This window comes from Choristoneura fumiferana, chromosome 21 (genome assembly GCF_025370935.1).
Source record: "Choristoneura fumiferana chromosome 21, NRCan_CFum_1, whole genome shotgun sequence".
Lineage (NCBI taxonomy): Eukaryota > Metazoa > Arthropoda > Insecta > Lepidoptera > Tortricidae > Choristoneura > Choristoneura fumiferana.
This window is the reverse complement of record NC_133492.1, coordinates 4,430,998-4,445,591: the sequence shown is the minus strand read 5'-3', so window position 1 is coordinate 4,445,591 and position 14,594 is coordinate 4,430,998. Positions and strand designations below refer to the sequence as shown.

Genomic DNA, 14,594 nt, shown 5'->3' with positions numbered 1-14,594 from the left:
TTCGAAAAAAAACCGCCGCGTCACTTTTGATGGCTGTTTGTCAACAAACTGATGAGATTTATTTATCTCATCGATGTTGCCCTATTAGAGTATAGTTGCCAGTGTACAAAAACAAATTTCACCGAAATTGGCGTTAAAGGTAGCTTAATTAAGCGTCACCCAAGTATTCGTAACGAAAAACGTGGTTTTTTGGCACGTGAAAAGAAATAAATATAAAACATGAAAATTATTTGATTATCATGATTCCGCAATCGGTAGGACTATCGTTATATCATAAAATTTTGTTTAAACAAAATCATGATCATGAGAAGTTAATAGCATGAAAAATAAGGTATTTAGTACTCGTGGTCAAAAAAAATAGTCAATTTTCGTTACGTTTTGGACGGTATAATATTTTATTTATTTTTTTTTAAAAGGTTTAAATCAATTATCTCATTGCGACCTTGACAGTTTATATCGTGTCATATAATAAAAAAAAAATTAAACATCTAGGTGATATCAGTTTTTTTTTATCAGCGTTCCAAATTTGAAACGTCCAAATTGGTCAAAATTCGCGGCCTTACCCATATATCTCTTAAACGGGTGGACCGATTTTAATACAGTTTTTTATTTGAAATCAGGTTTTCTAGCGATGGTTCTTAGATACGTTTCATCAAAATGGGTTTTGCCGTTTTTGAGATATTGAACTTTGAAGCGACAAAGTCGGGGGTTTTCCATCTTTTCGTTGGTTAGATTAGGTTATATAATAATAATATAAGCAACTTAGAACAGTTGAAATACTCATTGTCATTTCAAAGTGCACTATCTCAAAAATGGCTGAACCGATTTTTGTCAAACATTGCTAAGAACCATCGCAAGGAAATTCGCTTTCTCGTACAAAAAGCCGCATCAAAATCAGTCCATCTGTTTGAGAGCTACGATGCCACAGATAAACCATTGGCGTCAAACGTGACACTCCCTCTTTTTGCGTCGCAGGTCAAAAAGTGATACTAAGTGATACTAATGATGAAAGTTTCAAACGTTTCTAAAATTTTCATCCAATCCCCATTAACAGATGTGACAACATAATCCCCAATAATGCCCATAATGAGGGCTATCGTTTTTTGTCTCACTAGATGGCGCACTGTAGCGTGAGGTTTTTAAGTATGGCTTTCAAAGTCTGTTATTACGGGCGTGAAAACAAAGTTTAGATTAAAATCATATTTAATACACCTCAAAACCGTACCATAAAAATATCGAGCATGCCACAGCCCACAATGTTGCATAGTCCCCGTTTTGTTCGGAAAAAAGGGAGGACAAAGGTTTCCGAAAGACAAAACTGTCTCGAAACACAGACATTCATTGCCGCGCAACGCATATTTGCTATAATTAATTTCAGATATTGCAAAATATTCACAAATTTATTCTAATTATAAATAAACCCGTGTAGCTCACCCAAAAACTATGAGATTTGACATTTCGGAGACCTCACGCTACACTAGCGCCTCTAGTGGCGAATTAACACGCGATAGCCCTCATTGTCACCGCTATGAGTGGCGCTGTCATCCTCCACATTCTCAATTCGGCCGCCAAGTTTGTTACGGTGCCCTTCAAATTCAAATTCAAATCATTTACTCAGTAAATAGGCCGCAATGGGCACTTTTACACGTCATTTTTTAAACTACCAATAATGCCCATAATTGCCACCTTAGTGTAAGTTTTCGGTTATAAAATACGTCTCGATCGCGTTTGCGTTAAAATCTCAATTTGTATGCAAACACGAACAGCGCCTCTAGCGGAACGTTTGGGATGTTCGTGTTTACAAATTGAGATTTTAACGCGAACGCGATCGAGACGTATTTTGTATCGAAAACTTACACTAAGGGCACTTATCATTTTGTTACGAGCCACATCGCTGATCGCTCACCCCTGACAGATTCATCTTCACAAAACGACACCATAAGGTCACAGGAAGCCCTCCGCGTGTAAGGTGTCAGACTGAAGAGTCCTCCAAAGGGTCGTATCAAAGAATACCGGATGCGTCAATTTGCCGTCATCTTGAAATTAGATCGTGTTCCGTTATTGTACCTTCTATGTCTTGACCTATAAAAGGTTGAAGCCATAGAGTTTGGTGTTGAGTGCACTTGAGTCTTATTATAATCCCGTAGTGTTTTTTTTTCTATATTATCTCCACGGAAAATAGAATATAGAAAACCGGCCAAGAGCGAGTCGGACACGCCCACTACGCCCAGTAGGTATGCTACATTATATTCATGAAAAATTACCTACAGCTTTCTACAGCGATTCTTCTATACGATCCGTCGCTTGAGAACGATCGAAACGACGAATCGATAGTGTATGTCAAGATCTTTAACGATTTACTTCATCGAAGTCGATCTCGGAGATAGTAACAAAATCCCATGCAATCACGAATATCGTAACGATGATCGACGGTGTATGGCTCTTTACGACCAATCGTTACGATTTTCATCAGATCGATCGTACCGTATATATATGGGGCCACTTAAATTAAGCCCCGGACGGACGGACGCACGGACGGACGCCGGACGGACAAACATACATGGTAAAACTAAACCCCCTTGCAAAAAAAAACGGGCACCTATGGTTTTTTAGATTTTTAGACATTGAAGCTTAGATAGTAAGTAAGCTTTCATGCACATGAAATACAAAAACCGTAGGTGCCCGTTTTTTTGCAAGGGGGTTTATAAGGGTTCCGTAATAAGATACGGACTTAGTTCCATAACAATTTATTGGTAGGTATGAGGGATTATACGAGGTTTATGCCATTATTGTTTCTTCCTATTCGCGATTCTGCACAAAATAAATTCCACACAGCTGAATTTGATCACATGCGTAATGCTTCACAGTCATTATTTCTACGCAGTCTTGTTTCTTCCTATTCGCGATTCTGGACAATATGAATTCCACACAACTGAATTTAATCATATACGTAATGATTCACAGTCATTATTTCTACGCAATCTTGTTTCTTCCTATTCGCGATTCTGCACAATATGAATTCCACACAACTTAATTTACTCACATGCGTTATACTTCACGATACTATCTTTATCTTTTATTCTATCTATTTTCTATAATAATTATCTTGTTTCTTCCTAGTCGCCTTTATAAATAAAAAAAAAAAAACAGACGCGTCGAGTCGATTTTCCCTCGAAAAATTATCATGGTCGCGATCTTTAAGTTATGTGAACGGATCACCTTGATCGAAGTCTTCCCGAAGGCAGCATAAGCCTCAATAAAAATATCGTAATAACAGGGACGAGTTGAAATCTAAAAAAAAAAATTTTTTTTTCCGTCCCAATTTTGTCGTGTTCGATTACCTTTATGTCTGAGATTTTAAAATCTAATTATAGAATTTGAAGTATAACGCCTTGAGGCAATTTCAGTTGTGTGGAATTCATATTGTGCACGAACGCGAATAGAGAAAAACAAGAGCGAAAACGCCCACTGCAATATCATTACGTATGTGATTACAATTCAGTTGTGTGAATCCATATTGTGCAGACGATCCGCGAATAAGACATGAAACAACGATTGCGTAGAAATCAATGACTTGAAGCATTACTTCATCAAATTCAGCTGGAGTCGATTTATTATTGCAAATCGCGAATAAGGAAAAACAATAATGGCATAAACTCGTATATAGATATGAGAAACCCCTTTGTTCCCGTAGGTGTACCTTCAATCACCCTAATATGTGGTCTACCACCCTAAACTTGATAATCGTTTGCATGTCGTAAAACAATAATGCCAATAGACGTGTCTGTCAACTTGAAAATCGACTTTAGCGACATACCATTATGGGTGATGGTACAACCATCAAAGATGGACCTGGGTGTCACCTGATGGAGGTATGTACAAACGAAATCGTACATCTTGACCAACAAAGTGAATTCAACGACTGTAGTGTAGTAAAAAGCCTAAACTTTAACACAAACCATGGAATTTAAACTTGAAATAATCCAGACAAAGCCATCTAGAAAACATAGGCTCCATCATAAGTTACAAGACAAGAGCCATAGAGTGCCATCGAACTGAACATGAAATCATGACTTAGTACCATAACAGAAGTGCATGACATGAGTCGGTGAGTAACTTTGGTGTACAGACGTGAGCTTGCCTTCCGCCAAAAGCTTAATGGTGCTTGACCTGAAATGATAATGAAATTATTATTTTATTTTTTATTTATGACGGTGGAAGCATTCTACACTTCCACTGAATAGATATAGTTGTGTTTAGTAACTAAGGGACCCCATACATCCCTGTATTATTATTATTTTTTGATTTTTTTTTCTTTAATTGTATACTGTAGTTTTTCAATATTTTATTAGTAATTATTTTATTTTGAAAAAATGACTTTCTGCCATGTTTCTTGCGGCGCATTCTTCTTGGCAAAGATGGTCTTTCCGAAAGCGCTGGTAGTTTTAAAAATGACGTGTAAAAGTGCCCATTGCGGCCTATTTACTGAATAAATGATTTGAATTTAATTAGATCCTGGTGCTCCACTTCCAAATAAAAATGCACAGGGTTACTGTTTGCCAACTTTTTTCCAATATTAAGTACTAGCCTGTTGCCCGCGGCCCCACTTGCGTACAATTCGATTTATCGCTATCTCGCGCGGCGGGAACTATGCAATTTGCCGGAATTCAACTTTATGTTCTTCCTCTGGAGTCAGACTATCTATACCGATTTCATCTAAATCAGTTCAGTGGTTTAGACGTGGTAACAAACAAACAGACTTACAAACTTTCGAATTTATAATATTAGTGGGACATATGTACAAACAAAAATAATGACATTATTTATCCTTATTAATAAATATAGAGGCCTGTGCCCAGCAGTGGGACGCATATAGGCTGGGATGATGATGATGATGAATATAAATGCGAAAGTAACTCTGTCTGTCTGTTAGCTCTTGAAGCTTAAACGGCTAAGCAGATTTAAATAAAATTTTGTAAGTACTGAGACAGTTTGAGACCCTGGCAAGGACATTTATTAAAATATTTTTTCCGAACCTATAGGACCTAGGTTTCCGCGAGATGAATAAATAAATCCAATAGATAAACTTCTACGCCTAAAGTTTTCTAGATACATACTTGTTAGAATTAGGTAAGTATTGTTGCTCTAAAAATATCTGCAGGAGCTTAATTCATATTAAAATTAATAGTTTAAAATAAATAAATAAAATAAATATCATGGGACACTTGACACCAGAACTAGTCCCCAACTAAGCAAAGCTTGTACTATGGATAGGCAACGGATAAACATACTTATATAGATAAATACATATTAAATATCCAAGACCCGAGAACAAACATTCGTGTTATTCACACAAATATCTGCCCCGGCCGGGAATCGAACCCGGGACCTCAAGCTTCGTAGTCAGGTTCTCTAACCACTTGGCCATCCGGTCGTCAAATTTAAAAAACATTAGAAAAACACACTTATAAATGCACGTAAAAACAAAAAAAATAATTAGGGATCGTTCAAATTGTCTCTATTTCTGAGCTGAAGTGTAAACATGTGCTTTTAATTATAATATTTGATTGTAAAAGCGTGAGGCGCTGGAACAGGAAAGACGTTCTTGTTAACAAATACTGATACTAACTTCCTGGCGGAAGCTGCATTGTTGGCCGTGGTGGCCGAGTGGTTTGACCTATGGCCTCTCAAGCAGACGATTGTGGGTTCAAACCCCGGCTCGCACCTCTGAGTTTTTCGAAATTCATGTGCGGAATTACATTTGAAATTTACCACGATCTTTACGGTAAAGGAAACACATCGTGAGGAAACCTGCACAAACCTGCGAAGCAATTCAACGGTGTGTGTGAAGTTCCCAATCCGCACTAGACCCGCGTGGGAACTAGTGCCCAAGCTCTCTCATTCTGAGAGGAGGCCTGTGCCCTGCAGTGGGACATTAGTGTATAGGCTGGGATGATCTGAGACAGTGGGTAAGTGGAATACCTCTATAAGAGAGACAAATTTGCAGGTCCCTTAAGTGTCCCAGTTACCCAGGTTTCACTGTATTTATCTGTATCAGTATGTTTATCCGTTGCCTAGAGTATCCATAGTACCTACAAGCTTTGCTTAGTTTGGAACTACTTAGGTCAATTTGGTGTCAATTTGTTCCCAGATATTTTTTAATAATTTATTTATAAATTTGTACAGAATCTTCAGTGGCGGCCATTTATTATTATTACTTTAGTCCGTGTTCGTGTGTATAATTATATTACCTAAGTGTATTATTTTATTTCTTATAAAATTACAAAATATACATTTTAAATTTTTCCTGCTTGAATTATCAACTCAAGGGTAAGTATCTAAGTCAATAATTGGTATTAAAAATTGACAAAACAAAATGGCAATATTAACAAAATAGTAATAGTAAATGCGTTGAACTCCATTTACTGGTAGCATGGAGTGAATATTTTCGCTATGCATAGGGTTACTTCATATACGCTTAGTACTTATCATTGTAACATTTATCATCAAATCATCATTGAAGTCCGTTTAAAATTCAAGCAATGCGGTGGGAATCGAGTTGTCACGGTGCCACGCTACTGCTGGTTACCCACGATATATTTGACTATAACTATTCAATTTTAATTTTTATTATTTTTATTAGCAGTAAGTTAATTGAACGAAATTAAAGTTTTTTTTTAAACGAAAAGTTGGCACACACCACTACTGTTTTCGGGTTACTGGGTTCAATCTGGTGCAGTTGGCAGCATACTCGGCTCATGAAGCCAAGAGATGTGGGTTCGAATTCCCACTGGTGCACCATCAAATTTTTCGTTAAAAACTTACAGTTTAGAACATTGTGGTCTTGCAGTTAAAATATCGTTAACAAATTGGTTTCGAAGTAACTTTAGTTAATATTGTTATTTGCCAGGGTTAATGTTTACCACAAGAAACAAGGCCATTTTTTTATTTAACAGTTTTTAGATATCGTTACTGCATGCGTTGTGTTCTTCAAACTTTTGCAGCACCGAAAATATTTTAGGATACAGATACACATCCATATCATTAGCCCATACAAAGTCCACATGATTCCAAAGCTCCGGCTCCAATAAATAATAACCAGCTACATTAGACAGCTTCTTCCTCAATATATCTACATCTTCCACAGTAGCCACTGAATCATTTTTACCAACCATTAAAGCTACCCTCGCCGTCACTTTTCCCAAATCATAACTCGGTGGTACAGACGAACCGTACCTTTGTAAATTTTTCGACAAACCATAGTCGTAGTAAGCAAATCTTTTGTTCAGGGACACTTGACTAAAATGCACTAAAGTCTTTCTGTTAGTTCCTGCTGGTGTATGCCCTACGATAACTTCATAAAACTCAGGTTCTACACGCTTCGGATCAAGACCAGATAAAGGTGAGAAGACATCTAAATAACATAATGTATAACCAATAATACCTTGACTACATAAAATTTTCATTAACTCTGTCGCTGAGTCGTGGTCACGAAACAATTCTTCCAAACCTAGAACTTCAAAATCAAGATTTATAATTGGTCCTAGCTCAACAACAGTTGACAATGGAGGCTTTAGGTGGTTTAAGAATGCTACAGGAGCCAGCGCTATGAAAATTTCAATTTTCTCATTGTATTCTGGCTTTGTAGACATCAAGACAAAATGTACAGTTGTTCCTTGCGAATGGCCGATTGATCTCAGATTCTTCTCTCCAGTCGCATTCAGGATGAAGTCAATAGTTGCTGCTAAATCATAGTAACCTGCTTCGTGAAAACTGAAGTCCCAAAAACTCTTGTCTATATCAGGATTTAAATGAGTATGTCTTCGTCCATATCTGTTGCCTCTTGTATTTCCTGCCCAGACGTCGTAATCATCATCAGCTAACGTTATTGCAAGGGATTTCTTCCCTCGTATAATGAATGCATCTGCCGTATTGGTGATCCCGTGTACAAGGAGTACAGGTCCTTTTTTCTTACCCGGAATATGGAATAGCTTCAGTATGTATCCATCTTCAGTCTCTACGTCATATTCTTCGACTCTATGACCGTATTTATGTCCAAGTTCAGTGAAATTAAGCTTAGCATCTTCTGGTGTTCCTTTAAAAAGTGCTTGAGTAGTTGTCAGAATGGCTAATATTACAATTGTGGTTTTGCAATATGATTGTTTCATTTTTTTTACCAACAACCAGCTGTTGTTTTGAATTTCAAACAAGGTGTGGTTAATCAAAAAATGTTTTAGTTCTTACATTAATGAGGTATTGATAATTATTGTTATCGATACGTTTACTTCGCTGTTTGCAATTGAGATTGCGTGTACAATTAACAATGAAAATAAATTAGAAGTATGTCTAGGTAATTAACGTTGGAACACTATTTAACATAACACTGAAAGATAAAAAAACTGGTCAACTGCGAGTTCGATTCGCGTAGCACGGGTTCCGTAACTAGATTAGATATTTCTGTAATCTTTATTAGCCATAACCATGTTCTGTATTTTTGAACTACGATATCCTTATATTAAATACTAGCTGTTGCCCGCGGCTTCGCCCCCGTTGTAATTTCTATAAATTTTATCCCATAAAAACCTTCTTCTGACAATAACGAACACAACAAAAAAATAATTAGTGAAATCGGTCCAGCCGTTCCCGAGTTTTGCGCTTAGCAACAAATTTTACGATTCATTTTTATTTATATAGATAATTACCCGGATACGATTTAAGACGCTAAACTCGATTTAAGACGTGAGTTATCCGGGTCATTATATTTAATACCTATGAGTGAGTCTCACGGTAGTTTCATGTTCAAAATTACGATATCCTTATCTTGTTTATCCGCTACATACATTTATGCGTCGTGCTGACGTAGCTGTGGTGTACCTATGTAGGTCCGGTATAACGTGATTTAGTAATATGGACCTCTACAAATTTGAACATGTATTCTTAGTACGGAACCATAGAAACACGTTTTTATGGAGGTAACGTTACTCTTTTATCTTTTCTTTATAATAGTCCATACTAATATTATATATTCGAAAGTGTGTGTTTACATGTTTTTGTTTTTGTATGTTTGTCCGTCTTTCACGTGGAAACAGAGCGACGGGTCGACGTGATTTTTGGCATAGAGATAGTTTATGGGGCAGAGAGTGATAAAGCCTCCTTTTAGTCCGGGAAAATGCACAGTTCCCGAGGGAACAGAGTGGATAACCGAATTCCACGCGGGTGAAGCCGCGGGCAAAAGCTAGTATAAAATAAAGTCACTTCCCGCCGTGTGTACGCTTCTTGGTCGGTTTTTCATCCTGATATTCTCAATTGCAACCTCAATGAAGACCTCGGTGTTTTAGAAATTCCCATTTCCCTTGAAATTCGACAATCGCAACTCGAAAATCACTGCCTAGCCAAAAAATTGACTCTTGGGGGGCATTTTATCACTACTTTGAAAAAAACTCGTATCCCAAATCAATAGGTTAACAAAACTGAACTTTGTAATAATGTGTATAAAGTTTATTCAGAAAAATATCGATTACGAGGTACGAGCTTTTTTAAAAGTAGATTTTGAACTTTAAAACAACTAAATGGAAAAAAAACATTAAGACATGAACAAAGTTCTATAAGTTTATTGAATACGTACAAGTACCTTTAAAGAGGAAATATTTGTTTGTTTGTTTGGTTGTTTGTTTGCATTGAATGCAATTGCTCTGAGACTACTGGACCGATTTAAAAAAAATCACTCATCAACAAAGATATTCATAAGTGATTGTTTTAGCCTAAATTGAAAAAAGATATTTTGACTTTGACTTTTAAGAAAATTGAGGGATCTGTACTAAACCTCCAATAGTGTAACCCAAAGTGTAAAATAATGACCCAAAAATTCCTTTAATCGCGTGCCAATAATAATTAACATAGTCCCAAATTAAGCAAAGCTTGTACCTACTATGGATACTAGGCAACGAATAAACATACTTATAAAGTTTATATTCTTAAATAAATTTTCCTCATTAGACGACCAGATGGCCTAGTGGTTAGAGAACCTGACTACGAAGCTTGAGGTCCCGGGTTCGATTCCCGTGTCGGGGCAGATATTTGTATGAAAAATACGAATGTTTGTTCTCGGGTCTTGGGTGTTTAATATGTATTTAAGTTTGTATCTATCTATATAATTATATTTAGCCGTTGCTTAGTACCCATAACACAAGCTTTGCTAAGCTTACTTTGGGACTAGGTCAATTGGTGTGAATTGTCCCTTGATATTTTTTTTTATTTTTTTTTTTTAATTTTAAGAATCTCATAAAAGGGTGAATTTTCAGAGCAACTTTTTGGCTCTCCCAGGTCAATTAAAAATAAACTTCTTATAAAGATAAATATACATATATTAAATACATATTAAACCGCCGTTATTGAGGAGCCGTGGTGGCCTAGTGGTTTGACCTATCGCCTCTGAAGCAGTATCGTGGGTTCAAACCCCGGCTCGCACTTCTGAGTTTTTCGAAATTCATGTGCGGAATTACATATGAAATTTACTACGAGCTTTACGGTGAAGGAAAACATCGTGAGGAAACCTGCACAACCTGCGAAGCAATTCAATGGTGTATGTGAATTTCCCAATCCGCACTGGGCCCGCGTGGGAACTACGGCCCTAGCCCTCTCATTCTGAGAGGAGGCCTGTGCCCAGCAGTGGGACGTATATAGGCTGGGATGATGATGACATATTACACATCCAAGACCCAAGAGTAAACATTCGTATTATTCATACAAATATTTGCCCCGGCCGGGAATCGAACCCGGGACCTCAAGCTTCTTAGACAGGTTAGCCAACCACTTGGCCATCCCATCGTCAATATTGATGAAGAACAAAATAATTTACTACAACTTTGCAGAACACATCATTATTATAAACATCATTATCATCAGCATCATCATCTTCTTCTTTATTATTCTACTCTTTTAATCCGCGGGCCGCTATTCGATTAATCCTATATACTAATATTATAAACTTGAAAGTTTGTGATGATGTTTGGATATTTGTCTAAGCCGCTGAACCGATTTTGATGAAATCCAATATTCGAGCCCCGGGGAAGGACCTAGGATAGTTTTATCCCAGAAAATTGCATAGTTCCCGCGGGATAGCGATAAACGAGTACTACGCGGACGGAGCTGCGGGCAACAGCTAGTATCGTATAAAATTGTTAATTTTTGTATACATAGTGTGTGTAAATAAATGATACTTTAGCCGTAACTACACAATTTAATCCTCTTAACTGTTTATTTCTGTGCGTCAAACAACCTGAGTATGCTCTCGCCCTTGGAACTCTTGACTCCGGAAGACAAACTACTAAATTTGACTGTATGCGTCATTTGAATAACATCTCCATTTTTTTTTACATAAATCTATGAATAGATATTAGCTGCCTTATTTAGGTACATCTTTGGTTACATCTAAACTTAGAGTAAATAAATACCCCCTTATTCATAAAACTTAACAAGCCTATGTTAACTAACAAATGCTTTGTCCCTTTCTAACAAATACAAATATCGAAGTGACAGATAAGGACAAACGGATTTTAGCGGCATTTTAACTAAAATAGGTTTGATTGTCGTTGATGAATAAGGGGGATAAAGAATAACCCCTCAAGTGCGAGTGCGAGCGACTCGCGCATGAAGGGTTCCGCACCTCCGTACAATGTTTTAAAAACATATAGTTCAGTAATAATTTTTGTAAAAAAATCCAATACAAACTTTTTTGCTAACTAAGAACTAACTAGTTTGTCTCAGTGACCCAAAATGAGTCTTGGCCTCCGAAACGAGAGCTTGCCTCTTGAGCCGATCTTGCGCAACTTCACGCCAATTGCCGGCTTGAAGCTGTCGCAGATCCGCCTCCACAGCATCAGCCCAGCGATACTTCGGCCGACCAACCGGACAAACACACACACACACACACACACACACACACACACACACTAACATACAGAACAATTTGTTTTTAAACCTTAATAGTCAGGTAGTAAGACCACCTATAATACATAAGTTCAATAAAGTCATTGCTGTGTAACTTTGTAATCGCAAGTATTTATATAGGATTACAAACTTACTTATGCAGTTTATATAATTTTGAAACGTGACTGAAATTGCAACATTTTCGATTTTTCTGTGACTATATAGGCTAAAAACTAATTATATTTAAAATTTGGAGCTTGTGGGTCTGCTAGAAGTACCTTAGAATTATGATGATCGTGAGTCAGTGAGCAGGTATGTCAGTGACAAAACTGAGGAACTTTAGCATGTAATAGCTCTAAATCTAAAAGTTCAAATTTAATGTTATTGATATTATATCTAAGTCCCATTAGGCCCTATAGGTACCTGAAAATTCAGGGTTCTAGGTTTACCCATAACGAAATTAAAGCATGTTGAAAATAGCCTGAATGGCTTCGAGAAAAGTATGATCGTGAAAAGTATGATGATACGGCCGTGCCTTTGCTTTTGTTTTGCTCGATTTGGGGGGGGGGGTGCACTACCGTGCCCCCATATTTCTCCATTGCTTAGTACCCATAACACAAGTTTTGCTAAGCTTACTTTGGGACTAGGTCAATTGGTGTGAATTGTCCCGTGATATTTATTTATTTATTTATATTTTCATTAAAATCGAGCGTCCCCTCCCCCTCTAAAATCTAAACCGGTGGGTGGAAAATTTAAAAAAAATTAAGGATGGTAGTAAGTATATAAAACATACAAGGAAAACTATAACAGCTAAGTTTGCTTGTCAATTATTAGTAGTTTAAGAGTAAATAGCAGCCTAAGTTATAAAATATACCTACCTAAACTTGGAAGATTCCGTATAAAATACGAAATCCTTAGAAAAATATTACTTATTTTTTAGTAATGGCTACGGAACCCTATTTTGAGCGTATCCGACACGCTCTTGTTTAACATATATAATCATTGCCGGCGCAAGAAATATTACGTCAGCACACACATGATATCAACTGAGGCTAAGTCCTTCCTCACAACCTAAAACAGTGCTCAGTCATACTTATCTAATAACTCAAGTATTACAGGAAACATATAAACATCCATATCTACTCTCCAAATAAAGTCAACATGGTTCCAAGATTTAGGCTTCATCAAATGATGACGTACAACATTAGGCAGCAACGTTCTCAAAATTTCAGAGTCCTTCACTGTTGCTATGAGGTCACTCCTTCCGACAAGCATTGCTGTTTTGACCTTAATTTGCCGCAAATCATATTCCGGAGGCAAGGCACTTCCGTAAATCTTTTTGTTCCATTTTGGACCGTTATCATAATAAGAAAATTTCTTCCTCAACGCTATCTGGTTATAATGAGTCAAGGTCTTCCTCGAAGTAGTACCGGGGTAATGGCCGATGAGAATTTGAAAGAAATCAGACTCTATAGTTTTAGGATCAAAACCGATTGAATAAAATAATGATAATGCCGCGCATTGTAATGAATTCTCCGTTCCCAGTCCACATTTTAAATTATTGAAGTTTATTTTTGGTAGTTTGTCACCAGGTATTTCTTCCATGCCGATTTGCCTTGCGAATTGATCAATTGCGGGTCCTATATCTGATATAGTAGACACTGGAGGCGTTATGTGATTAAGATAGGCCACTGGAGCTAATGCGATGAAAAGTTTAATTTTCTCATTGTATTCTGGTTTCGTTGATAGCAGCACGAAATGGATCGTAGAGCCTTGCGAATGCCCGATACTCTGCAGCTTTTGTTCGCCTGTAGCATTTAAAACGTAGTCTATGGTTGCTGGAAGATCATAATTTCCTACTTCATGGAAACTGAAATCCCAAAACTCTTGGTCTGTGTCGGGATTTAACTTGAGATGGCGTCTAGCGTACTTGTTGCCTCGGAGGTTACCGACCCAGACGTCGTGCGACGCATTAGCTAGGGCTATTGCTAATGATTTTTTGCCTCGAACTATAAACGTGTCAGCGTGGTCGCCTGTGCCATGCATGATGAGAATGGGTGTTTTTCTTCTACCAGGTATTCTGAACAGCGTCAGGATGTAACCATCTTCAGTAACAACTTCGTGTTCTTCCACAGTATGCCCATATTTAAATCCTAGAGCAGTAAAATTTAATGTTGCGTCCTCGGGTACTTTGGAACTGAATAAATTTGAAGCGTTCATCGGAAGAAATAAGCGATATATCAGGAAGATTTGCAATATATACATATTGTACACAAATTTGCCCTGAACGCACTCAGTCGCTTTAAATTGTTGAAAATGATTTTAAACGTGGTCGTTAGGCTTATTTTATACGTGACGCAGTTTATTTGGCCTTCACAATTTAATAAAGGTTAGTAAGATAATATGTTAATGCGTTGGCCAGGTCTACCAAAAGATTGGTGGAATGTCTGTTTATATTAGTCTTAAGAAGATTATTTCTTAAGAATACACATTTTAAAACGATGCCACCAATGTTCAATACTAGAAATGTTGAACATGAAACTACCGTGAGACTCACTCATATCAAATATCAAATACTCGATTTAAGACGTGAGTTATCTGGGTCAATATATTTGATACTAGAAATGTTGCTCGCGTCTTCGTTTGCGTCCCACGAAACAGTAGGT

The 14,594-nt window shown here is 37.2% G+C and overlaps 2 protein-coding genes across 2 annotated transcripts; both read right to left on the bottom strand.

The window, feature by feature from the left end:
• Positions 1-6,311: 6,311 nt before the first annotated feature.
• Positions 6,312-8,284, bottom strand: LOC141439621 (lipase 1-like). The gene has a single exon (XM_074103908.1). The coding sequence runs from the start codon at positions 8,166-8,168 to the stop codon at positions 6,960-6,962; it is 1,209 nt and encodes a 402-aa protein (XP_073960009.1). The 5' UTR covers positions 8,169-8,284; the 3' UTR covers positions 6,312-6,959.
• Positions 8,285-13,011: 4,727 nt separating this feature from the next.
• On the bottom strand, positions 13,012-14,148 carry LOC141439964 (lipase 1-like). Its single transcript, XM_074104426.1, has one exon. The coding sequence runs from the start codon at positions 14,146-14,148 to the stop codon at positions 13,012-13,014; it is 1,137 nt and encodes a 378-aa protein (XP_073960527.1).
• Positions 14,149-14,594: the final 446 nt, after the last annotated feature.

What these genes read in the sequence shown, in the direction of transcription:
- LOC141439621 (XM_074103908.1), bottom strand. Translation starts at nt 8,168, where the DNA reads ATGAAACAATCATATTGCAAAACCACAATTGTAATATTAGCCATTCTG.
- LOC141439964 (XM_074104426.1), bottom strand. Translation starts at nt 14,148, where the DNA reads ATGAACGCTTCAAATTTATTCAGTTCCAAAGTACCCGAGGACGCAACA.